General features: G+C 35.2%; 1 protein-coding gene across 2 annotated transcripts in view; it reads left to right on the forward strand.

Moving 5' to 3' along the window:
• LOC145665758 (uncharacterized) overlaps window positions 1-26,391 on the forward strand; it is a 106,899-nt gene that overhangs the window by 34,040 nt on the left and 46,468 nt on the right. For both annotated transcript variants that reach the window (XM_081732887.1, XM_081732886.1), the window contains exon 4: window positions 16,889-16,996. In XM_081732887.1, coding sequence (XP_081589013.1) covers window positions 16,889-16,996 — 108 coding nt within the window. The remainder of the gene's footprint in view (window positions 1-16,888; window positions 16,997-26,391) is intronic.

Genomic DNA, 26,391 nt, shown 5'->3' on the forward strand with positions numbered 1-26,391 from the left:
GAACATGAAGTGTGTGTGGAGGGAAAGAGAGAGAGGGGGAGAAGTGAAAGATGCAAAGACAGGATAGGAAAACCTCAAGAAAGAGCGAGGGGGAGGCGAATATAAATATGAAACATACTTATCATTGTAGTGTGTGATGTAGAACGCACACACTGTTGACTCGAATTATCGCCAGTGATGCTTTGTAAGTTCTCCATCAGAAGATAAATCTCTGTTTGCAGCCATTACTTTATGCGAAAAAATCATACCACCTGATGGGGAATCGAACCAAGATTTTCCATTTTGAAGTCTAGCACCCTACCACTACACCACCGATTGCTATAGCCAAACTTTGTTTAACAAATGGTGTAGTGTTTCTTTCTGAGAACGATAACACGAAAAGTGTATACTGCAGATCAATGATGTCTTTGGAATGTCCTGGTAATTCCCTTGCCTAGGGATGCACACGAGACGCGAGAAGTCTCGTCTCGTCTCGCATTTGCGAGACGAGGCTGAAAATTTTATGCGAGACTCGAGACGAAACTAAACCATGCGAGACGAGACGCTAGAGGAGACTCCGTTAAGTCTTGCACGAGAAGTCTCGCGAGACTTCTCGCAGTCTCGCAACATTTATGAGTTACATTTAATTGTTTATTTACTGATTTTACATATATTGAGTTTTCTAAGTTGAGCGTTGATGCCTCCAGGAACAAAAAAGTGATTGGGGCAATAGACATTTTATGAGATTTATTATTATTCAAGGTTGATTTTCACAATTAAAGGCTTCTTTAGTTTCAAAATATCATTAAAAAAGAAAAACTTTGTAAATTGGACATTTATTACAGCATCGATTTAAGACTTTATTTTGCGACACAAACACATACACGCTGGCGCACACGAATACATAAACTTCTGTTTTTCATCTGAAAAGCGAATAAGACTCCCTATTGCTTCGAAATGTGATATTTCTGTTGTTTCTGTCTTTTCACATTACTACTACTGATTAATGTTGGGGGATGGCGGGGAAATCCCCTCTCGTCAAAGTTTATCCCCGGCCCGGCTCGCAGAAATAACATGATATTTTTACATGGAATAAGTATTTTCTTTCCATATGTTTATCAAAACATCCCCCTCTAGTTCTGAAGTTTAATTCAAACACTGGTTTGGTAGGATGGCCCTATAGGTTTGGTGGAGATAGTAGGAATGGTCCTATATCTGTCAGTAAATTTATTTTCTAGATCTGGCAACACTACATAAGTTGAAAGCGAAAGTTGATAAAATGCGAATTCTGGCAATAGTGCAGTTAGTTCAACTGTATGATCTGGAAATTAATCCAGAAAGCTTTTTTTCGTATCAAGCATAGTTTGCTGGATATTTGGATTCTCGCAATTGTTAACATATTGCGTTATCCATAAGTCCGTTGACACAAGTAATGTTATTCCTTGGTGGTTGGTGTAAAGGGAGATAGGCGACAATAGAAGGCAGGACTGTTCTACACAAGTAACGTATTATTATATTTTCTCTGCTGCTTCCACAAATTTAATGTTAGAGAGTTTAACCTTTCTGAAAAGAAAGTTCAAACCTATTCTAAGGGAACAATCCGTGTTAATTTTGGATATTGTGACGTTAGAGCATTCCTCGGACTAGAAGCAGGCAAAGACAAGGTTGAAATCCTGTTAAATAGAGACGAAGCAATTTACATATAGATATAGTAAAATGATCCGGGTTTGGTTCAATGAGTTCAGAAAAACATATACGGAAACGTTATATTCTTTATATCCTAATTACATTGGCGAATTTTTTTTCGGGGCAAAAATGTGCCCGCATGGCATACTGGAAAATATTGCTGGAAACCTCTAAGCTAGAAAACAATGTTGGATCCAGTAACAATTTATGCTGGTTTTGCTGTAAATTATGCTATTAATTTGAGGAAAATTAATGATCCTGCATTTAAATTCCGGCACAACTTTTCTTTTAATTTGGAGCCGAGGGGACACAAGTTCGGAAACCATGTTGAACTCTAGGTTCCGATCCTCAGAATGTTATGAACATTCATCCCATGGAAACCAATAGCAAACCACCATGGATTCATCTTGCCAAGGGACTTTTAGGTCAAATACCTGCCTTCGGACAGAATATCACATCATTCATTAACATTCATTAACAGCCATAGAATAACACATTGCAAAATTTTGACCCAGAATATATGCGAGAGTGCGAGATCATGCGAGAAAGTCTCGCGCGAGACGCGAGATGAGACTCAAAATTTTATGCGAGACGCGAGACGAGGCTTCACATTTGCGAGACGAGACAAGACCAACATTTGAGGCTGCGAGACGAGACGAGACTTTTCCGTTTCTCGTCTCGTCTCGTCTCGCGTGCATCCCTACCCTTGCCCTTTCGCAATCAACATTCGTACATCGTTTCTATCATGATACAGGTGTTTGCTTCCAAATTCTTACGTATTGCTTGTCCAGTATGATAAGTCGATTCTTCACAATCACTTCGCAAAAAAATTAACTCTGGCGTGAACAGGACTTGAACCCATGTTAGATAGCTGTATTATTCATAAGGCCATTACGTTACCCCTACACTATCACCCGAAATTACAAGCCAAATATTTACTTACTTTGGAACGAACCGGCTTCTCCTTGTAACGTTATTTGCACCACAGTGCACAACGAAATTCATTTATTCGACGGCCTAGAGAGAAATTAGTGCTCACTAATAAAGAAGAAACAAACAATCCAGGAAAAAATGGAGATATAAAATATATTTTGCAGTAATTTCACCGTGCAAGTTCAAAAGTACGATAATAATAATAATAATAATAATAATACTGAAAAATGTTCACCTTCACAGTATAGTTGTCTATTATTATTATTATTATTATTATTATTATTATTATTATTGTTATTATTATTATTATTATTATTATTATTATTATTATTATTATTATTATTATTAACTAACTAACTAACTCTATGGCCTATGGAACCCGGAGGTTCAATACCGCGTTCACAAAAGCTCTTCACTGACTTCTATCCTTAGCTAACTGCATCCAGTTTCTACTTTGTATTCCAATCTCTGTGAGATCCATCTTAATATTTTCCTCCCATCAGCGCCTAGGTCTTCCTAATGGTCGTTTTCCGATTGGTCTTCCTGTCAAGACTTTGAAAGCTACATGACCCGCCCACCTAAGCCTCCTAGACTTCACGACCCTAACAACATTATTATTATTATTATTATTATTATTATTATTATTATTATTATTATTATTATTATTATTATTATTATTATTATTATTATTATTATTATTATTATCAATTACCGACTGTTAAGTATTACTAAAGCGCTGTTTGATATCGGTCATTTTCGATGAGTTTTATATATCCTCTTCCCACCCTATGTTATGGGACACGGCATCTGTAGTGGCATTGTTCATCTCAGCGATCCTAAAAACGATGAATTCGAAACTGATATTATTTATTTCAATCATTTTTATATGTGTCCTCCTCCTCCTAGTTGCGGGGCTGAATTTGGATTTAACCAGCATGAGATGTGTCACTGTTAATCTCAGCGACCCCAAAAATTATAGATTCGCCACTAATACAGGTCATTTTTTTGTTCTTTTTTAAATGTCGCTCCCCCTTCCCATCTCTTAAGTTATACCGTCAAGGTGATATGACAGAAACCGTCTCAGGTTCGAATTTCATCTAGGTTGAAAATTTGATCGAGATTGGTTTGGTGTTTAAAGAGTCATTGATTTTTATATATCTCCCTCTTCCATGCCTCTCCGCAAGTTCTCCCGTCAAAGAGAAATGATTAAAACCATCTCTAGTCCGAACCTCACCTATGTTAAAAATTTGATCGAGATTGATCCTTTGTTTTACGAGTTATCATGTTTTATTCATTCTTTTTAACCCCTCCCTCCCCTCAACCCTAAGTTATATCATCAAAGTAACAAGATAAATACTATCTTAGGCCTGAACCTCATCTATGTTGAACATTTAATCGAGATCGTTCGGTGGTTCAAGAGTGCTGAAGTCACAAGAACAGTCACTTTCATTTTCATTTTTTTACATATAGGGGAAACTGTTGTACCTTGAGCATAGTGTACCTTGGAACACTCGCATGTTTCTGAGTTGCTATACTATCTTGTGGTGATTCAATGAACCATATGATGCTTTGACATTATCAGACAGTCCCAACATAGCTTTCGTTGTGCTCAGAAGCATATGTGATTTATGAATGTGAAATTGTTTTTTTCAGGGATAAAACGAACTATTTAGAAATTGAAATATTGTTTTTTAGTGCCATTACTGTTTGTTGTTTGTATAATCTGTAATAATCTATTAGTTCAGGGGGATTAGGTGAGCATTTTTGTGACTTGTTTTTCTACGCTGAATGTAGCGTTATCATTATTGCGGCATTTTAGTAATTGTCTACAGCCTCTTGTACCATGAAACAGAAACACATCTTGTACCTTGGAACATGTTCCAAGGTACATGAACTCGTTGTCAAGTGTATTTTTGAACATTCTTTTATTATCGTTGCAGGAATCGAAATGCCAAGAGGCAAGATAGGAAAGAAAAGGCTTGCCATTAACCCAAATTCAATCAAGAACACAATTAAAGCAGTCATTTCCGAGCCTGGAAGCGTATTTCCATTCGTGAAGTTTGCAAAGTTTACCAAGTGTCTTTAGCTATTTTATCCCGACATCTGAAATATTTTAGACAGTCAGAGGAAGAAACATTTGAGTATAGTGTGAAATGTGAGGACGGAGAGGAGAGATTAACTACATACATAACAAATGTGGCCAATGGCGATATCGATAACCATGAAACGCACTTATCTCTCGAGGCTGTTGAGATGACTGCTGAAGCTAAGGTTGTCATGCTGACTCCCCATTCGCATACTTCAGGACTACAATCACTGGATGTGGCTGTTTACGGTCCTTTTAAATGTTTTTTTTATAACCAAACTGTGGAAGAATGTTTACATAATAATCTGGGGAAACATTTTGATATTTATGCTGTGGCCGAAGTGTTGGGAATTATTTATTCGCGCGTCCTTTAGCATATCAAATATCACCAGTGGTTTTCGTTGTTCAGGGATTTATCCTATAGGTACTATCATTTTCTTGGAGTTAGACTTTTTACCAGCTTCACTAAGAGGCCATCGGCCGGATTGTCATCTAAATGATATATGTGAAAAGGACAACACTCTGTTGCATTGTGCAACTCTTGCAAGTTTTGCCTTCTACATCAGTCTTTAAAGAGGAAATACATTCAAACCAGAAAGCACAAACTCTGTAAAGTACAAAATGTCGAAGAAAGACTCCCACAGGTAGAAGTAGAGTAGTAAGAAACACACTTGCAAAGCAAGAATTGAAAGATAAGAAAGAGCACAGAGCCACACAGAAAGGAAATAAGAAGCAAGAACATCAAAGAAAAGGAAAGAACAAATCCAATAGAAAAATTAGTTTCGAAACATCTGATGAAGAAACTGAGAACATAAGCCTGTATGAAAATTATGATAGTGATGTTATGCTTGCAGAGCTGATGAACACAGAAGTTGAATTAGACGAAAGCATTGAAGTCATAATGTCAATCCGGATGACTATGTGTTGGTGCAGTTTAAGAAAAAACGAAGCATTGAATTTTATGCAGGAAAGATTTGTTCAGTTGAATCTAATTACAACGAATTTAAAATCAAGTTATTTAATCATATTTCATTTACTGTAAATAAATTTTATGAAGAGTTTGCAGGACAGTCTGAAGTGAATGCATCTGATATAGTGGAACTGCTACCACCCGTTCGGCCAATAGGCTCCAGTAGAATGTCTGAACAATTCTGGTTTCAAGTGGATTTGGTTCGTATAATTGAGCAACATTGAGGTACATAAGTACGCAGGCCGAGACCGTTTCCACGAATAAGTCAATATTTTCTAATTTAGTAATTCCTTATGTTATCTTCTGATAGGCCTGTCTACTTTACGTGCAAAGAATTAGAAAATAGTATGCTCAACATAGATCAATTTTGTAACTGTTTTAGAGCCTTTGTTCTTTGTTTTTTTTTTCTTAAGGATTTTAAGAATAGACTAACAAATAGAATATTGTTATAGTGTCCTTTTCATACTTTAGTTATTGCTAAGCTTACGAATCTTTCAATAAATAAATAAGGTTAACCTTCCGATTAACATTAGGTTCAATATGAAGGTAAAAGCCTGATTAGAGTAAGTATTAAAATTTCCATTCTTTTCTTTCATACGCTTCTGTATATCAAAAACAACAAATCTGGATGTACAAAATAAATCTTAGAATACTTATTTGTGACTTTATTTCTGTGAATTACCATATTAGAAATATATGTTTCAAGGTACATGAGGCTGTGTTCCAAGGTACATGAGCATTTGTACCATGGAACACTTTCTTGGGAATTTTTGAAAGCTTAAAAACATAACGAAGAACGGAAATAAAAACTTAAATAATGACACAATTTCATTCAGAAAACATCCAAGTTTAAATGCACTGCAATAGAATTGCAGAAATATCTGTTGGTAAGATTATATCTTGGAAAACGCAAGAAGTGTTCCATGGTACAACAGTTTCCCCTATATTTCTTCCTCTCTCCGGCCCCTACGTCCCACCTTCAAATTGAAATGATAAAAGTCGTCCCAGATCCGAAACTTATCTATGTTGAAATTTTAATAGACATTGGTTTGGAGGTTCAAAAATTATTACGTTTTATTCATTTTTATAAATCAATCCTCCTGCCCTCCTTCTCCCTCTAAGTTCTACCGTTAAAATGAAATGATAAAAAAGCTTCCCAGGCCCAAACCTTATCAATCCATATTATAAAATTTGATCGAGATCGGTTGGGTGGTTCAAGAGGATAAGAGCCACAAATATAGTTACTTTCAATTTTATAATATGGATTATTATTATTATTATTATTATTATTATTAACGTACTTTCGAACTTGCACGGCGAAATTACTGCAAAATGTGCTTTATTTATTTTCTCCTGGGTTGTATGTTTTTCCTTTATTAGTAGCACTAATTTTTCTCTAGGCCGTCGAATAAATGAATTTCGTTGTGCACTGTGGTGCAAATAACGTTACAGGAAGAAGCCGGTTCGTTCCAAAGTAAGTAAATATTTGGCTTATAATTTCGGGTGGCATGATAGTGTAGGTGTAACGTAATGGCCTTATGAATAATGCAGCTATCTAACATGGGTTCAAGTCTTGTTCACGCCAGGGTTAATTATTTTACAAAGTGATTGTGAAGAATCGACTTATCATACTGGATAAGCAATACGTAAGAATTTGGAAGCAAACACCTGTATCATGATAGAAACGATTTACGAATTTAGGTTGTGAAGGGGCAAGGAAATTACCAGGACATTCCAAAGACATCATTGATCTGCAGTATACACTTTTCGTGTTATCGTTCTCAGAAAGAAACACTACACCATTTGTTAAACAAAGTTTGGCTATAGCAATCGGTGGTGTAGTGGTAGGGTGCTAGACTTCAAAATGGAAAATCTTGGTTCGATTCCCCATCAGGTGGTATGATTTTTTCGCATAAAGTAATGGCTGCAAACAGAGATTTATCTTCTGATGGAGAACTTACAAAGCATCACTGGCGATAATTCGAGTCAACAGTGTGTGCGTTCTACATCACACACTACAATGATAAGTATGTTTCATATTTATATTCGCCTCCCCCTCGCTCTTTCTTGAGGTTTTCCTATCCTGTCTTTGCATCTTTCACTTCTCCCCCTCTCTCTCTTTCCCTCCACACACACTTCATGTTCTAAAGTTAAGACGGAGCAAGAGCGCGATATACCTCGTTTGGAGAATCTAATTAATTGGGAACTTCGGCGTCGCGTTTTTCGTGCTCTGGGGATAACATAACCAGTCCTGGTCATCCCTGACAAAAATACTGTTTAAACGCAAGAGAATAAGAAAAATCTATTTTTTATCGTCTGGGTTACCGAGTCTCAGTCGAATTACCGGGTCACTACGGATTTGAATCCTCGACCCAGTGGTGATCTATAACCTAACCAACATCATCCGACTGATACGATGATCCGTTTGAGCTCTTAGCGTGTTCATTCTATCTGTGCAAATTGCGTTATATCCGGAAGAGATTAAATCAATGTTGGGTGTTTGGAACAGACACAACTTCGGAAAAGACTAGAAAATAGTAACCTCTTTGGTTATTTGAAAACAAAATTTTATTTATACTAGTTGGACAGAAAATTTGTTTCCATCCTATAATTCAGTGTGTTTTGTTCACGTTGAAATTCGAAACATGCTACATCTATGAGGAACATAAACTTCTTCTTTGAAACATTTGCAACTTTTCATTGCGATACAGTTTGGACTTTTAATATAGGGTATTTCTGATAGAAATTTAGCAATAAAATAGCACTCTTCAATTTTCTCATTGTTTTTTCTTTTTCTTTTCGTTTCTTTTCTTTTTGTTCAGTTTGCGTTAGTGGTCTGAAGTGGAGGATATGACCAACGCTATCTAAACTAACTAACTAACTAACTCTATGGCCTATGGAACCCGGAGATTCAATGCCGCGTTCACAAAAGCTCTCCACTGACTTCTATCCTTAGCTAACTGCATCCAGTTTCTACTCTGTATTCCAATCTCTGCGAGATCCATCTTAATATTGTCCTGCCATCTGCGCGTAGGTCTTCCTAATGGTCGTTTTCCGATTGGCCTTCCAGTCAAGACTTTGAAAGCGTCTCTACTTTCTTCCATTCTAGCTACATGACCCGCCCATCTAAGCCTCCTAGACTTGACGACCCTAAGAATGTTGGGTAAACCATATAAATTATGTAGTTCCTCGTTATGAAGTTTCCGCCATTCCCCATTCCCGTTCCTCTCGGGTCCGAATATTTGTCTCAGGATCTTGTTCTCAAATACTTTCAGTCTATGTTCTTCCCTCAGAGTAAGTGACCATGTTTCGCAGCCATACAGAACTACAGGCATGATTATCGTTTTGTATATTTTAAGTTTCAAATTCCTCGACAGAATTCGCGACGATATGAGATTTTGAACCGAATAGTAACACGAATTCGCTGCTTTTAGTCGACATTTAATTTCTCCATGAATATGATTTTCCTCTGTTAATATTGATCCTAGATATTTGAAAGTATCCACTTTATCAAAAGTATTATTTAGTATTTTAACGCATCCATAATTTGCTGTATTCCGGTCCCGACGCACTTCCATGTATTTAGTTTTCTCTGCATTTACTTCTAAACCCATGTCCCTGCCAGCGTTTAATAAGATCTCTGCATTTCTTTCTATTGTTCTCCTATCATCTCCTCTTAAATTTACATCATCAGCATATGCCATAACCTGGTGAATACCGTTCAACTGTAAGCCCTGGTTGCTATCTTTGATTTTCCTTATAGCGTATTCCAAAACGAAGTTAAATAATAATGGCGACAACGCATCTCCTTGTTTCAGGCCATTTTCGACGTGAAAGCTCGTGGACAAAAGTTTTCCTACCCGGACTTTACTTTGGGATTCATTTAAACATATCTTAATTAATCTAATTAGCTTTCTCGGTATTCCAAGTTCTGCAAGAACGTTGTATAATGTTTCTCTCCGAACCGAGTCGTACGCCTTTCTAAAATCAATAAATAGTTGATGTACCGGGGTATTGTATTCCCACTTTTTTTCGAGTATTTGCCGAATGGTAAATATTTGGTCGATAGTTGATCGATTTCGTCTAAATCCGCACTGATAATCTCCGATAATTTCATCTGCGTATGGGGTCAGTCTTGCTAACAGAATATTTGAAAGGATTTTATAGGATGATGACAGAAGAGAAATGCCTCGATAATTATTACAGTCAGTTTTGTCGCCTTTCTTGTGGATTGGAACAATGATTGATTCTTTCCACTCTTGTGGCAATTCTTCCTTGTTCCAGATAAGGAGATGAGTTTGTGTATCTTGTTCCACAATTTTTCGCCTCCAGCTAAAATTAACTCAGCTGGAATTTCATCTACACCCGGAGATTTGTGTTTCTTTAATTTCTTTATAGCGGTTTCTACTTCTATTCGGTTGGGTTCTGGAATATACGGTTCTGCGGTGTGTATCTCCTTTTCTCCACGAACACTAGTTTTTTGTTGCGTGTTAAGCAAATCGTCAAAGAAATCTTTCCATCTGTTTAAGATGCTATCCGTGTCAGTGAGAACTGTACCGTCAGATTTCTTTAATATATAAGCACGAGGTTGATAGCCTTTCTTAAATTCGTTGATTCCCTTATACATGTCCCGTTGTTTATATTTTTACAATTATCTTCAAGTTCCTTAATTTTAGCTTTCAGAAAATCGCGTTTTTTTGTTCTAAAAGTTTTGGAAGTTTCCCGCCTGATATCTGCGAAATTTTGTGTAGTCATTTCATTCGGATTTTGTAGCCAGCGTAATTTTGCCTGTTTTCTCTTCTCTGCTAGTTTTATGCATTCCTGATCGAACCATGGTTTGTTCCTACGTATTTCCGCGTGTCCCAGTTTTTCTTTTGCTGAAATTTTAATGCTATCTCTAATTTCAATCCAGGTATCCTCAACACTAGTGCACTCCGAATCTTCTAAAGCCGAAAATCTATTCGAAACTTCAATCTGGTATTCCTCTCTTACCTGGCTTTCTTCTAATTTCTTTAAATTGAATCTCTCCGTTTTCGGACAATGAATATTACCCTTATTCAACGATAACCTCTCTCGTATTATCGCTGCTACCAGGTAGTGGTCAGTGTCACAATCAGCCCCTCTAAACGACCGGACATCAATTATGCTAAATTTCCTTCTTCTATCTACTAAAACGTGATCAATTTGATTATGTGTTTTCCCGTTTGGTGATGTCCAAGTGTATTTATGACCGTCGCGATGTGGGAATTTTGTACTCTTCACGATTAGGTTTTTGGATGTTGCAAAGTTCACGAGTCTAACACCGTTGTCATTGCTTTCCTTATGCAGACTTTCGTTCCCTATAATCGGTTTGAAAATATCCTCTCGTCCTACCTTCGCATTGAAATCCCCTAATAGAATTTTCATATGGTATCGCGGGAGTTGGTCAAATATCCGTTCCACTTCTTCGTAAAAACTGTCTTTTATATCGTCATCCTTATCTTCAGTTGGGGCATATACATTTAGAACAATAATATCACACCACCGTCCCTTAAGAGTAATAAAAGAAAGTCTGTCAGTAACAAATTCAACCCGTTTAATTGCTGGTAATATACGTTTATGAACGAAAAACCCTGTTCCTAACTGGTGATTTTTATTTCCTTCCCTGTAAAAGAACGTAACGCTATCTACTGGGTGTATTAGAATGTATTTTGAATCAGTACGTCCAATGAACACTACCGAATTTGCAATCGAACCATACGGAAACAAAGCATGTATGTTAAACTTTTCATTATCATAGATGTGTCTCTGAGATATACAGTTCTACTGGAAATTAAGTATGCTATCCATTATGAAAGTGACATAATGAATGTTTAAAGCATCCTCTATATATTCGAATAGTATTGAAAATATGTAAAAAAAAAAAAAAAAAAAAAAAAAACGTTATTTCTATATTACTGTTGGATTTCTGGAAACGGAACTTTATAATGTTAGGTTCTTTTCTTACTACGTTTGAATTCCAGAGTTTTATCTGTTCTCCCTTTTCTCTTTCTTCTTTCCCTCTCGTCTCCTTTCTCTCAATCTCTCTCTCTCTGGCTCATTTCTGAATTTCTGTGTAATAGAAATCCATTGGTTTCAATTTTCCATTATGTGTGTTTCAGTTTCTCCCTACATCAACTTATGAATCTTGTTTCGTCTTGGTTTTGTTATTTCATTTTATCGAAACTAATACATGTGTAGTTTGAAATTAGAATTGCGCTCATGTTGTTAGCTAATTTTAGTATGGGAGAGAAGAAAGAAGGAGAGAGAGGGGGTCTGTTTACCTGACACGATTATGGGATAAGGTGTATATTGGGTGGCCTAACTGCTTGGCCTTAGCTGTCGCAATTTTTTTGATGCGGAGTGTACACATAGTACTTACAGTCTGGAAAAGAGTACTGTTGAAGTGAGACTCCCTAGTACATTTATGGGGAAGTTAGAGGGGGGAGACATAAAAATGATCTAAAACAGCCGATATGAGTGTCGAATTCGTACTTTTCGGGATCGCTGAAATGGATAGTCACTTCGGATGAAGTTTAATCAAAATTTAGCCTCCATTAGTATTACTGAAGGGAGATGATGACATGTAAGAGTAATTGAAAATGGCCGATATTAGTTGCATAGTTTTGCAACTAATATCGATGCATAGTTTTCGGTGTTTCTAAGATCGATGACAGTTCTCATGCCCTAGTATAAGACCAAGGTCTGATTTCAGTTAGCGTAAGACCCGCCTAGCACTCCTAAGAGAGCGGTGAGGCAGGAGATAGTTAAAAATGATCGAAAGCGACCGATGTTAGTTTGGAATACATAGTTTTGTGCAATCACTGCTTGTATTATATTTTTGTGTAGTTCTACTAATAAAGAAAAAACTCTGTAGGATTCGAACTCAAGACCTGACGATTTGCAATCTTGCGTTCTACCAGTGAGCGAACAAGAAAACACTTAACAAACCCCTTCTGAAGAGACATGAATTTCAATTTCCGGGGTTCGAGACAGTGATACTCATATCCGTTGAAAATGTTGTATTGAAATTTAAATATTCCGAAACAACGGAGTCTCGATGTAGCAAAAGTTTCAACACACTTAAACAACAAATAGCAATGAAAATATCTTAATTAATATCTATTATTCAATTACTGAAAATGTGAATTTATATGGTTTCTTTTCTAGAATCCTCTCAAGTTTCTATGTCATGTTTTATATTTTAATTAAGGAATTTTTGACGTTGTAAACTTGCGGAATTCTAAAATTTCAAACTTTCAACATTCTGGAATTTGAAGATGCAATAAATGACTTCCGAGTGCCACTTATTCGACCACCGCTATTTTGTATACAAGATATGTCACAAAACATCAGGCGGAAGCATTTAACAAATTACAATCACGTATGTTTCAATCTCTCGCGTAAAATATGAGGAGAAATGCTAGTACTTTCGAATGAGTAGGGTAAACCACTTTACTCAAATTATACAATACACAGTTGATTGTATGCTGCATAATTATGATCATGCATTAGACGAATAAACTATATTAGATAGCTTTAGCAGTGAATGAAATAAACGCCAGAAGCAAATGTCTCGTATTTAACCTCCTCAGACCTGGGGTATCATTGGATTTTGCGTTGTGTTTTGAAACGTTCTCAACGAAGAAAGTTGCGCCTGTGGTATCACCAACTATACGGCGTGCGCTCTGTTCTGTTGGTTTTGTGTGGTTGTGAATCCTGCAAAAGGCATAAGAATGGCAGGAATCTCTGTACGAACACATATGAAGAGTTCTCGTGGTACGTTTCACTTATTTCATTATTTGTAGTTGATATTACTGAATAATATTTACGTTCTCTTGTCTTACAAGAAATGTCATGTATTTTTTATGAAATGTCGTATAAGTTATTACATCATAATAGTAACGAACAGTGAAAGTATAGAATATGATACCTTAGGTCACAACCGATACAAATGTAGTTACAGGAGGGTGTTTTATAGTTACAAATGTAGTTACAGAATCCAACTGAGTATTTCAGTAGACACTTCAGAGATTACTTTTTTCAAGATGTAACGAAGTATTGGACATGCGAGGTGTCCGAGATTTTGGTAAATCTTTCAATATAACGCTACAAGAGATCAAAACTCTAATTTGTTGTTCTATTGCAATGAACCTATTCGGACTACCAAGCATCAGAATGTTCTGGGACAGTTGAACTAAGATACCGCCTGTGTTCGACAATATTAGCAGAGACAGTTTTTTCCAGCTCAGAAAAAAATCTCAAAGCTGTGGATGATGATTTAGTTACACCTCACTAACGTGAAGAGAACAGGTTATGGAAAATACGCCCAATTGTGTCCCAAATGCGAATACGTGTAGAGAAAACACAAGATCTAAACAGGTTTCGATTGACGATTAAATGATTTCTTTTCATGCGAATGTAGCTATGAAACAATACATAAGAGGAAAGCCAAATCCAGTTAGACTAAAGGTATTTGCCGTCTGTTCACGCAATGGTTAGCCCTTCGATCTGTATTGTATGAGTGAAAAATATTGTTTCTAATATTTTACAAAATCCGGAGACACTTGATGTTGGTGGACGTGTTGTTCTTAAATTGTGAGATAATTTATCATATAACACAGAATTACCCACCGACCGATACTTTACATTCACCCCTTTATTAGACATGTTATATGACAGAAATATTCTGGCAACAGGAACAATAATGAAATCTCGCATTCCAAAATATGTGCACTTGAAGACCGGCTTGGAACTAAAATCCGGGGTAGAGGCATTTACGATCAGGTGGTTCGAAACGATGATAAAGTAGTAATAGTAAATTGGTTCGACAATCGATCTGTGCTCTTTGCTTCTTCGAATATTGGGGTGAATCCTGTAGATGAATGTCACCGTTGATGTAAAAAGAAGAAAGAGTATGCGCAGGTTCCAAGACCAGCAATTATCAGGAAGTACAACCTTTATTTGGGCAGTGTTGATATGTTAGATCGTGTAATATCCAACTATCGCATCAAATCAAGGACAAAAAATGGATTATAAGATGTATTTTCACTTCGATTTTGTGGCAGCAGCAGCGTGGATTGAATACCATGAAGAGGTTAAACACAACCAAATGTCAAGAAAAGACATTTTTGATTACTATGAGTTCAAGTTATCAATTGCGCAAGATCTGATATTTGATACTGATTCTGCCGCTGAAGCAAGTTCAACAAAGGATTCCAATGGTGAAAAAGAGGTTAGGGGGAAAAGAAAACAGAGGCAAATTCTTCCTGTGCCTGCTCAGAAAGCAAGAATACGCCATGCAGAACATATGGTAGAATATAATCCCGAAACACAGACTAGTAGATCAAAATGAGGCTGGAAAATTGCAAGGGGTTAACATTTGTACGATGCTCATCTTGTCACAAATACCTCTATTTTACCAGTGGAAGAAATTGCTTTGCTGTATTTCACAAAATGTAAAACAACATACGAAGACAACTTGAAATTATAACTAAGACAACAGTTAATAATATTCAGTGTAACGTTTTGGAAATAAGAAAACTGCTTAATTTTCTGGATTTATTATTGGAATACTATTACAATAAATGCATATTGTAATATTTAACTTATTTATTTTATTTATTTAGAATGTAATCGAAATTTAAATATTGTATAGACGTGTAACCATAACATTGTTTCTTACTATTTTCACCATTTATATGCACAACTGCCCATCTAACTTGGAGGCAAGGAATTCATGTATTTGCTTGGTTAAGACCTAAGGTATCAAATATGATACCTTCTGTGTGATGCACCCACAGTGTTGATACACCAAATGGCCACATTTTCTTACTTTTTGATCATGAATGGCCAATTTCATTACAGTCGTGTAAATTTGTACCTGCTATCGCAGCCTTAGGTCTGAGAAGGTTAGCATAATATTTAATAATGTTAATCCCATGCTATAGTGAGAATATTGAGAAGTAACTTTCGTATGGCAAATAACTGCAGACAAATATACTACACACGCTTATGCATTGCTATTACATGTTTTATTTGTGTTTAACATTCACATATAATATACCTACGTTCTGTCAACATCCTCTATATCTCAGATGTTATATTTAAATATAACAATTTCTTAGTCTTGAAATGATTGTATGAATTTATACACGATTGATTTATTTTCATGTAATAATTTTAAACAATTATTTATGCATTGAGAAATGTATCATTACATACCAAAAAAGTTTGACCTAATTGAGAATTGATCTCACGACCTTATAATTTGAAGTCCCACGTTTATCACTGAGCTAACATGAATACCCCTTCCAAGCTTTTTCTAAATTAATATACCTGAATTTTCAAGGCAATGATATTTATATCTGTTGTATTTTCTTCTTTGTCTTTTTCATATTACTATGGATGTGATAACTATGTTCGCTGCCTTTCCTTTCATTGGAAATATTCTTTCACGTACGGTAACGTAGTGAAAAAACTAGCATTTGCTCACATCTATACATAGTTTCGAAATTCTTTATCATTACGTATTTCAATGAATGTTACTTTTACCTACACTTAATAACACTTCAACATGTCTTATTACACTTAAAAGAAAAAACACATCTGCACATTTTTTTTCTGGTTGCAAAGGAGCTCTAACTTTTCATCTTACGTTTACTATTTCCGAAGATACCCGAAGTTGGACTTAGAAATTTTAAAAATCAAAATAGCCATAATCAATGGGGTCATCCTGTTTGGACTAGGGTGTTCAAACAAAAATTGAAGGAAAATCCGATCTTAATATAAATCACTAAGAATAATTTATGAATCTATAAGTCGATTTACTCCTTACAGAGTACTTCGTAAACTGTGGTCAAAATATTGTAGGTATTGCTTATTTTTATAAATGTGTCATCTACATATGTATGACAATAATAAGAAACTAGTTCTAAACAATGCATAGTAATTGGAACACAATAGTAGTACTTCTTAGAAATTTAAAGAAGAAAGATACAACTAAGAATGCCTTTGTAATATATCAGAACAAACTAAAATTTCCAAATCCGAGAAGAATATGATAAAAGTCTTCATAATCCCATGAAGTTTTCTTCCATGATACTCTGTGTTTTCAAAAGATTTTTAAATTATACTTTCATTATTTTCTGAATTTGATTTATGTGTTTGACTTATTGAGGAATTTGTGTTGATTTCCTTACTTCTTGTTTTCATAGATTTGGCATGGATGGTCACTCATGTGTGTTAAGAACTATTTGCGAAACAAAACAGAAACCTTTCCGGAAAAGAGGGCTATTCGGTGAGATATTAAATCTTATTTTTAGGTAAGTTTTACTAGTTGTAAATTGTAAATCTCAATAAAGTTTAGTTAACTTTGACATACTGTCATACGCAGAGGGAGTGCTAAGGCTTCAGTACTTTGTTTCCCTACGAAGTCGAACTGCACGCTTGCTGTGCTTTTTGTTGCATTCTTAGTTGAAATCATATTATACTACGTTTCTAACATGGTTTTGTTGATTTGAAGTTTTAATTTTTTGTTTCACTGCTCATATTTAATTTGCTACCAACTGCAGTTTCTTGCCGTCTGTCTGTGTATTATTGAGCCAGTTTTCTTTTTAATTAAGTTGTTGTGGATCGCTTAGACCAAATAGTAGTGAACTCAGAGATGTTATACGAGATATTATTGATGAAATAAGTGACTGTGGCAATTGTTAAGGCTTGATTAAAGTTGAAGATAGCATTGTAATAAATCCGCCGAAATTCAGTTGAGAATAATAGAATATATCATATTTATATTCTTAAAAAATACATAAAGTTACTTAACTACTGCCAATAATTGTGCTTCTAACAGTCTCGATAATTTCAAAACATCATATTTGATTTGAAATTAAAAACATTTCTGCTAAATTTAGTCATACAAATATTAAGTAGTCAGGGTCATCAACATCCTATCTGTGTAAAGTTATTAAATTTTCCGATTTCAATAATGATCTCCATAGAGCAAAATCAGCAAGAGAGCGACAAGTTGCGTTTGGAATCAACACAAAGTCCCACCAATAGGCTCTAGCTACTAAGTTAAACCTCTATTTAAGACGGAAGTTGTAGAAATTAATCACTCCCACAATAGTATGTTTCATAGCTGGGTCAATCCATACGAAGTGGTCCAGAGGTGGTTGCTCAACCATCTTCGAAAATTATAAAACCTTGAGTGTGGCGAGCCTTGTGTATGAGAAGATCAATAACACTATTCACGTTCTCGTATGTACACTCATGTCCAAAATGATTGTCGCATATCTATAACTGTCTTCTTGTAAGAATATAATTTGATAATGATTCTGCAGGGTATTTTTAATACTGATACTACGTGTATAATCGAGAAATGTATATTTGTGATAAATTTCATAGGAAAATAATTATAAATTCGAAAATTAGAATGAGTAAAACAAAATGTTGCTAAATGGACAACAAAGTTTTATTTTCGTTTTATTGTTCTTATTTACTGCTCTTTTGACATGATATTTGCCACATACATGTCTTTGCCAATTATACACATACTAACATTATAAGAAATACCGGGTGAATTCGTTATCAAATTACATTCCTAAAACAACATATTTATAGACATGCGACAATAATTTTGGACATGAGTGTACATGTGTTCCTGAATGGCGGCCATCTTTGTTGTCGGTGGAGTGCCATTTTTTGCATTTGCAAGCGTTTACAAAAACTACAGTTGCTCAGGATGTACAAATCAGACGAACACCAAACAAACACGAATGTTTAGAGGAGAGACTGAGGTACACGGAGAACATATAATCTTGCTTCTAAATAAATATGCAGGGTTGCAAACCAATACATGAAATCACTAGAGAAAGTACAGAAAATTACAATTTTAAAGGTGCTGTATTTTGGAATGACATAAAGTGGTGGGTTCATAAGTTTTGTGCTGAATACTATTGCATGTAAAGAGTCTGTAGAAGTATCCGCATCTATGATACTATTGGCATCGTAGATTTATGGGGGTCCGAAAGTTGAAGTTTGTGATTTTGATGTCATGTTTGGAGCGTAATATCTCAGGAGGGCAAAGTGCTAAAAAATTGCTGCTTAGGCCACAAAGTAATTCTGTATGTGAATAAACTAAAGTCATGATTGATATTACATGGAGAAAAAAGTGAAGACATGGTAAAAACGCAAAAAGAAAGCACCTGCGTAATGATGGTCATAGCCCGGAAAAATTTAAATGTTTTGATATGTTTCATGCTAGATCTCAAAAACTACGCGTGGTTCAGCAATTAGGCTCGATTTTGTTTGTGTTCAGTTGTGCAAAAGCTTGAGAGTGGCGTTTGTTCCATCTTTCTAGCTCCATGATCATTTCACGTCTACAGATTGGACAATTTATCTTGAAATCCGCTATAACGGACAAACCAAAAGAAAGAGAAAAGCGAAACTTTGTACGAAGCAACTATAAGAAGGGGGATATCTTTGTATGTATTAAACAGAAAGACTCAACAAACAGTGTTGCCAACCCAATATGAATTTATATTTTTTGAAATTGCACTACCGCAGATTATTAAATATTTCAAATTAACGTGTCAAACATAATCTTAAAATACAACTTTTATTATTCAGTGTTGGAAACCAATGATGTTATAATATCACAAACATCCAAAGTTTGGAAGCTTCTAACTCAAATACAGCATAACGGAGATGCACAGGATAATGTACATCGAAAGTACTTTAGTGTTGGATATCATGGTCATGGTATGACTTGTTTCTAACGAATAGAAACGAAGTTACCAGAGCTTAGGAAAAAAATGAAAGCAATTATTTCGAAAAAATGCTGAGGTAAGTATCCTATCTAGTCACTTGTGTGGTTTGTAATGGATATCTAAATTATTTTGCCGTTTACAGCACTTCGATATCACAAACCGTTCCGGAGATATGATAAACATTGAAGTTTGCAACACTGCTTAAATAGTGTAATTGTGAGAACTTGTAATTATAGCTACTAAAAGCTATTGCTGTAATGCTATATAAGAGAAGAAAAAACAACAATTATTTTAAATATTTCCCACAAATACGCTATTTTCAGCAGAATAGGATAGATAGGTGTAACGCAACCTTGTGAACGCATTAACTTCCGTAGCTGGGATTGGATTTCAATGATACTTTGCTGATACATTAAGTGCCTTAATACTGCGGTCCAGTTCGACGATGGGTGTTGTGGGTGCAAGGGGGAGCTAACCCCCTTACCATATAGACGTGGCAATGATCATGGAGCTAGAAAGATGGAACAAACGCCACTCTAGAGCTTTTGCACAACTGAACACAAACAAAAGCGGGCCTAATTGCTGAACCATGCGTAGTTTTTGAGATCTAGCATGAACCATATCAAAACATTAAAATTTTTCCGGGCTATGACCTTCGTCACGCGCGTGCTTTCTTCGCGTTTTTACCATGTCCTCACTGTTTTCTCCATATGATATCAATCATGACTTTTTGCAATAATTTATTCACATACAGAATTACTTTGTGGCCTAAGCAGCAATTTTTTAGCACTTTGCCCTCCTGAGATATTACGCTCCAAACATGACATCAAAATCACAAACTTCAACTTTCGGACCCCCATAAATCTACGATGCCAATAGTATCATAGATGCGGATACTTCTACAGACTCTTTACATGCAATAGTATTCAGCACAAAACTTATGATCCCCCCCACTTTGTGTCATTTCAAAATACAGCACCTTAAAAAGTATAATTTTCTGTACTTTCTCTAGTGATTTCATTTATTGGTTTGCAACCCTGCATATTTATTTAAAAGCAAGAGTATATGTTCTCCGTGTACCTCAGTCTCTCCTCTAAACATTCGTGTTTGTTTGGTGTTCGTCTGATTCGTACATCCTGAGCAACTGTAGTTTTCGTAAACGCTTCCAAATGCAAAAAATGGCACTCCACCGACAACAAAGATGGCCGCGATTCAGGAACATATGCATATACGACAACGTGAATAGTGTTATTGACATTGTCATACACAAGACTCGTCACACTCAAAGTTTTATAATTTTCGGAGATGGTCGAGCAACCATTTTTGCCATTTTTGGACCACTTCATAGGCATTGACCCAGCTGACTTTGTTGCAACTGTATGTGACAGGTATGAACTGACACTTCTAGTTTTAAGATTAATCTCTTTAGAAAGAAATCAGCAAGAAATAGGGAGTAATGGTCTTTTTATATGGATTCAGAGTTCGAGGTACAAGTTATATTCTTGATCTTATTCCTGTATTGCAACCTGGAGGAAATTACTCTTCCAGTTCAAGTGTTGAATTTGCGTAGTTTGGAGGTCTACCGCAATTTCACACTGTGATACGAAACTCACTTGTTCTATTTTGATGTTTCTTCAAAAATTACATGAAAACTGACAAGTGATTTTTAAATTGTGTCCAGGATGAAAGATAAAAGATCCAACTTTTGCCTTGGATCCGTCACTAGCACAGCACAATATAATCAGTTGATGAGCCGGTAGTGTTGACGATTTTGTTCCTAACACTTTGAAGAGCAAGCAAAATTATCCGATCTGTAGAAGTCCTCTCCATTTTGGTATCTAAGTTCTATATAGTCCCTTCTATTCTGTCAATGATCATATTTACACATACAGCAGGCGGAAGTGTTACATATTTAGCTCTTCTTAATTTCTTAAGACACTTTCGTAACCTTCTACCGCATATTGTGTAATTTCCGGCACATGCAGATATTTTGTTTCAAACATTGCATCCATTTCCTGGCAGGTCCTTTTTCCCATCCGCGAGGAACTAGCCTAGTTGTTCAGTTTCTGATTGCTAATACTACATTGCACAAATCTGTAAATTAAAGAGCAGAAAGCAACCGGTGCCAGAAGAAATTTTGCTTAATGCACAATAGTAGAAACCTCTTGTGGTTTTGTACAAGAAGTGGTAATTTCTGATAAAGAATAATAATATTCCTATTGTTAATGTACTATTTAGTTCAATGTACAATAGTTTGTTGTAATTATTTGCAAGTTCCAGTGGAAAAGAATCTTGCACTAAATGAACGAGTATGAGTTGTCAAAGGACGAAATCTTCTAGAACAATATAATGAAAGAGAAATCAATTTGTTGTTTACTTCAAACATAAAATAAATAATTCCTACACTTCCACTCCATCTAGATCTTTTGCATTTTTGTCTTTCATCAGTTATTCTGGCCAATGACCTATCTCGTTCATTCTTACATTTGTCACAAGTAAAGGTGCTCTTAACATAGTAGCTAAGTGCATGTTATACCCTATATGGCACATTCTATCCTACATTCAAATGACTGTTTGTGACTTATAATAACATAGTTTCAATTTATATTAAGAATATTAATAAAAATTTAAAAAGTACGGAATTCATTTCACGTTTTAAGGAATTTCTAATCATTTTTTAAATTTAACCTCTCTTTTTCACTTAGTCACTTTAGCACTTTGTCACTTTAGCATTATCAATCTAGGCTAGTTTTCAATTTTAGGGAATTTTTCGCATTCCCGGGGTTGAATTGTATGTGGTGGAGCGTGCCCCACTTTTTTTTTTTTTTTTTTTTGCAACCACTTTAAACCAGTTTCTTAATTGTTTCAATCTTCTAATCTTTTTGGAAAGTGCCCTTATTTCCTCTACACAAATCTTTTCTTCTACGTCCACTTCCTCCGAACCACTGCCGATATCATCCTGTATTCTAATTGAATTTTCATCTTGTTTGATGCTCTGAAGATCCAAATTTACTAGCAAATTTTACACCACAAGATTAAGTACATGGGCCGTACATATAAAATGCTTTTCACTCTCGAACCTGAGAAGCGTAAGTTTCAGCTTCTGCATAAAGATAGAGTTCACAGCTGCATTGTCGACAATAATCCCCTGATCGTTGGAGTCTATTTCATGGGTGATTAGTTCAATTAAAAACAACTTTGCTATGTTCGTTCCAGTGTATTATCTAAACGACGACATAAAATCAATGGCAAAAGACTTAAGATTCCAATTCTCATCAACCAAATGAACCGTTATGCCATAATAATATCTACCATTTAGAGCCGTCCATTGATCAGTAGTAAATGATATATTAAATTAATTGCTTTGCAACGTTTCTATCACTTCCTTCTGCATGTTGTTGAAGAAAGATTACATTATTTTCTTTCAAGATTTTCTTTCTGTTATCTTCATTGATGAATTCAAGTGCCGAAAAAAATTCCGTTTGGTGTCATCGTCAAAAAAACGAAATAGGGAGATATTTCTTTTCTCTCTAATGTCTATTTATGGCAGTACAATTGTGCGAGGTGACAAGTCTCCCGGAACTATCCTTAAATCTTGTCTCCCTTCTCTTCACGAAACTTCTCCCGTTCTCGATGTCTCGTGTCCATCTCTAACCATTGTTGTCTATTCGTAACACAAAATTGTTCCGCAAGATTTTCTTAACAAATAGAATATTTCTGAAAAGGCAAAAAAAGAAGAAAAAAGAAAAAAGTACTAAGCTCGCTCTGTAACAAACGAGATGCATGGAGTTAAGTCGTGAGTGGGAACCCTTCACCCCTGGTGGGGATTATTTATGAAGCTATCAGCTTATGTCTAATTATATTGGAATATATTATCCATTTCTTAATTTCGAACATACTAGGTTCGATCGAAATGAGAAAACTTTTTATCGGGCTTCTGAGGAAAATAAAATAAAATAAATAAATACATGACCGTGTTTATTATATGAGGAATTCCCAGTCACGACCCCCTTTTCAGTTTTATTCACAATAGGAGAAGAAGATGAAGAAAGGAAAAGAAAGATAGGATAGAAGAGAAAAGAGGGAAAGTAAGAAGGTGAGAAAGAGGAAAACTGTTACTGGATATTTTTGAGAAATATGGTAAAGGAAAGTGAATAATTATCGAATTGGGATCATTTCCAATAGCTATTGGGTAAATATTTGGTATTAAGGTGATCAAAGGCAGACACATGTCAACCCATACTTCCCAGACCTAGATCCATGTAACCCCAACTACCGAATTATCCCAATCTAGATCTGAGATAGATGAGAAAGTTTGATTTAACAGTTTATTCAATATTTCCGAAAGTTCTCGACTAGTATCCAACATTTGAAAGATAAATGTCAAAGTTGATGGCATGTTAGAATCGACCCCAGAAAAAAAATCAGAGTAACACATCTATTTGTCGAAAAATTTTGACTTTCGAAGTTCTCCTATGATGATCATTCGTTCAGGTTACTTCGGTCCTTTTCGCTTCCTTCATAGAGCCAACTTAAATTAAGTTAGTATTGACATTCAAAGACTTTAATTGCCAACTACCATTGATTGTAGTAAGTCACACATATATGTCAAAATAATTGGTGTGCTTAATACTAAACCTACATTCCACTCACACTCACATTCATACAGGACAATGTATACTTTAGGTTGTATTTAGTTGAATTAAACTAACCTAACTACATTTCTATAGACATTTATTACATTTCAAGAAAAGAAAACTTAGTTTGACATAACAGAAAAAGTTTGATACATGAATTTAAAAAAATTATATTAATAATAATACATAGGCATGCACAGAAATCTGTTACTTTCAACAATATCAAATAACACATTTCTCTTTTAGAGATATTAAAAAATTGGATTACATTTAAAAAATCGACAAAGGAAAGACAAAGAGAGAAGGAAAAAATCAAAGTTAAACATTAAACATATTTCAGATTCAGTACAATGAATACATATCATGGTGAAAAAGAAAAGAAAAAAATATAATTGGTTAATTAATCTTTAAAAAAAAACTTTGGTAGCATTTTATTGAGTCTCTGTCCCAAGAGGAGAAAATTTCGACAATTTTATGAGTCTTTGTTCTTACGTCGATAGTAACTCCTTTTTCAACTCTCTTTACGCACTGTGATTGGTGTCCATGAGAGTATTTAGTCGTTTGTCTTAACGACAGACAAAAAATTTAGTTTCTTCATATTATATATAAAATTTTCATTTCGTCACTTGACGCACTTGGTATAAAATTTCAAAGTTAATTCAGATTAAAGAAAAATTATCGAATCCCGTCACAGACAATGGGGACATATTTCCATAATACTATATGATATTTCAATGGAATTAGGTCTTTGGACCTATCTAGGTCCCGTATTCACATTACTAAATTATTAACCAAAATCAGTTCAAATTAAGATCACTGAATTTATATTTCTAGTATAGCTCGTGGGGTCAAGAGATTTTAGTCACTAAACTGACGAACGACAAATAGTTAGGTTTCCAATCGTAGGGGAAGGATTTTTTTCATAGTTTACTGATAGAAGGATTTGTTGCCGGGGCGCACTGTTTCCTAGTTTACTGATTTCACTATGATCTCGCAAAATAACTTTGGATAAGGATTAGGGTTTTGTTTTCTTACGACCTGCTACTTATTCCATTTACATGCAACATTTGACATAGTATTAAAAAATTGAATAGTTACAAACATTACTAACAAATCAGTACGGTGTCATTAATTATAAGTTACGCGGTAATACTTTACATAACAAATAATTGGTGAATGTCGGGTGTCAAAAATCTATGGCAACCTAAAACAACCAGGGTAAATACCGAGCCCTTTACATACATACTCGCATATATATATATATATATATATATATATATATATATATATATATATATATATATATATATATATTCATATTACTCAATATAATAAATTTCACTTTAATATTCATCTTAGTATTTCGTCGACGTTTAAATTCTACATAATCTTTTTATATTCAACAAGTATTCACGCTTGCTTGGCTCAAAAATAAACAAAAACCCTGACTAACAAAAACTCTTTTTCTTGTCATAAGGTTGCAACATTGAACTTTATATGTAAACCCGATAACAATAATAATTCTCAATTTACTAAAATCCGCGTATAAAGAAATAGTTGGTGTTATTTAATAAGTTGACATAAGAGGTGGAAATACAACAAATAGAGCAGGCACGTAACTTCAAACTATGTAAGTACATATATGTATATACAGAGAAAGAAAAAAATCAAGGTTATTCGAAACTAATGGGCCCAAACGACTAATACATACACCATATAACCAATCAATAGAAAGAAAACCAAAAATCAGTAGTCAATGGATATAATTTGTACGATCGATGAATAAGAAGTAAGTTTCTGGGAATCTGAAATCATAGTGTACCTTCTCGTCAGTTTCTCCCGTGGTGGATTGAGTATCGTGAAAATGGTCCTGAGTTGTGCTGAAATACCTCCACGAATTGTATTCCTCGATGTCTCAGTTAACACATACGATCAAAATAATTGATATGAACATTGTATGTTGTCATGAGTTTCAAAACCGGGGGGGAAGGTTTAACAAATAAAAAAAAACTTTAGAGAAGGGATAGAAGAAGGATAAGTAAAAAGAGAGGAGACAGAACACTACAACTACGAAAGATAAATGGTCGAATTTATGTATATAACAACTCACAGCCAAAAAGTTCACATATGCCGAAAGAGGGTGGTTTACTTAAATACGTAAACTCAAAAGTTATCTCCAAAAACACAACTAGTCTGTGCCCGCAAGGGAATTTTCAGAAAGACGAAAGCTTTAAGGAAATTCCCCTCCTCGCTGTATCCGGTTGAGTCCTTGGAAACCCCGGCCATGCCGGAAGGATAGAGAAGGCGCTAATT

This window comes from Thermobia domestica, chromosome 12 (assembly GCF_964235325.1).
Source record: "Thermobia domestica chromosome 12, izTheDome1.hap1.1, whole genome shotgun sequence".
Classification (NCBI taxonomy): domain Eukaryota; kingdom Metazoa; phylum Arthropoda; class Insecta; order Zygentoma; family Lepismatidae; genus Thermobia; species Thermobia domestica.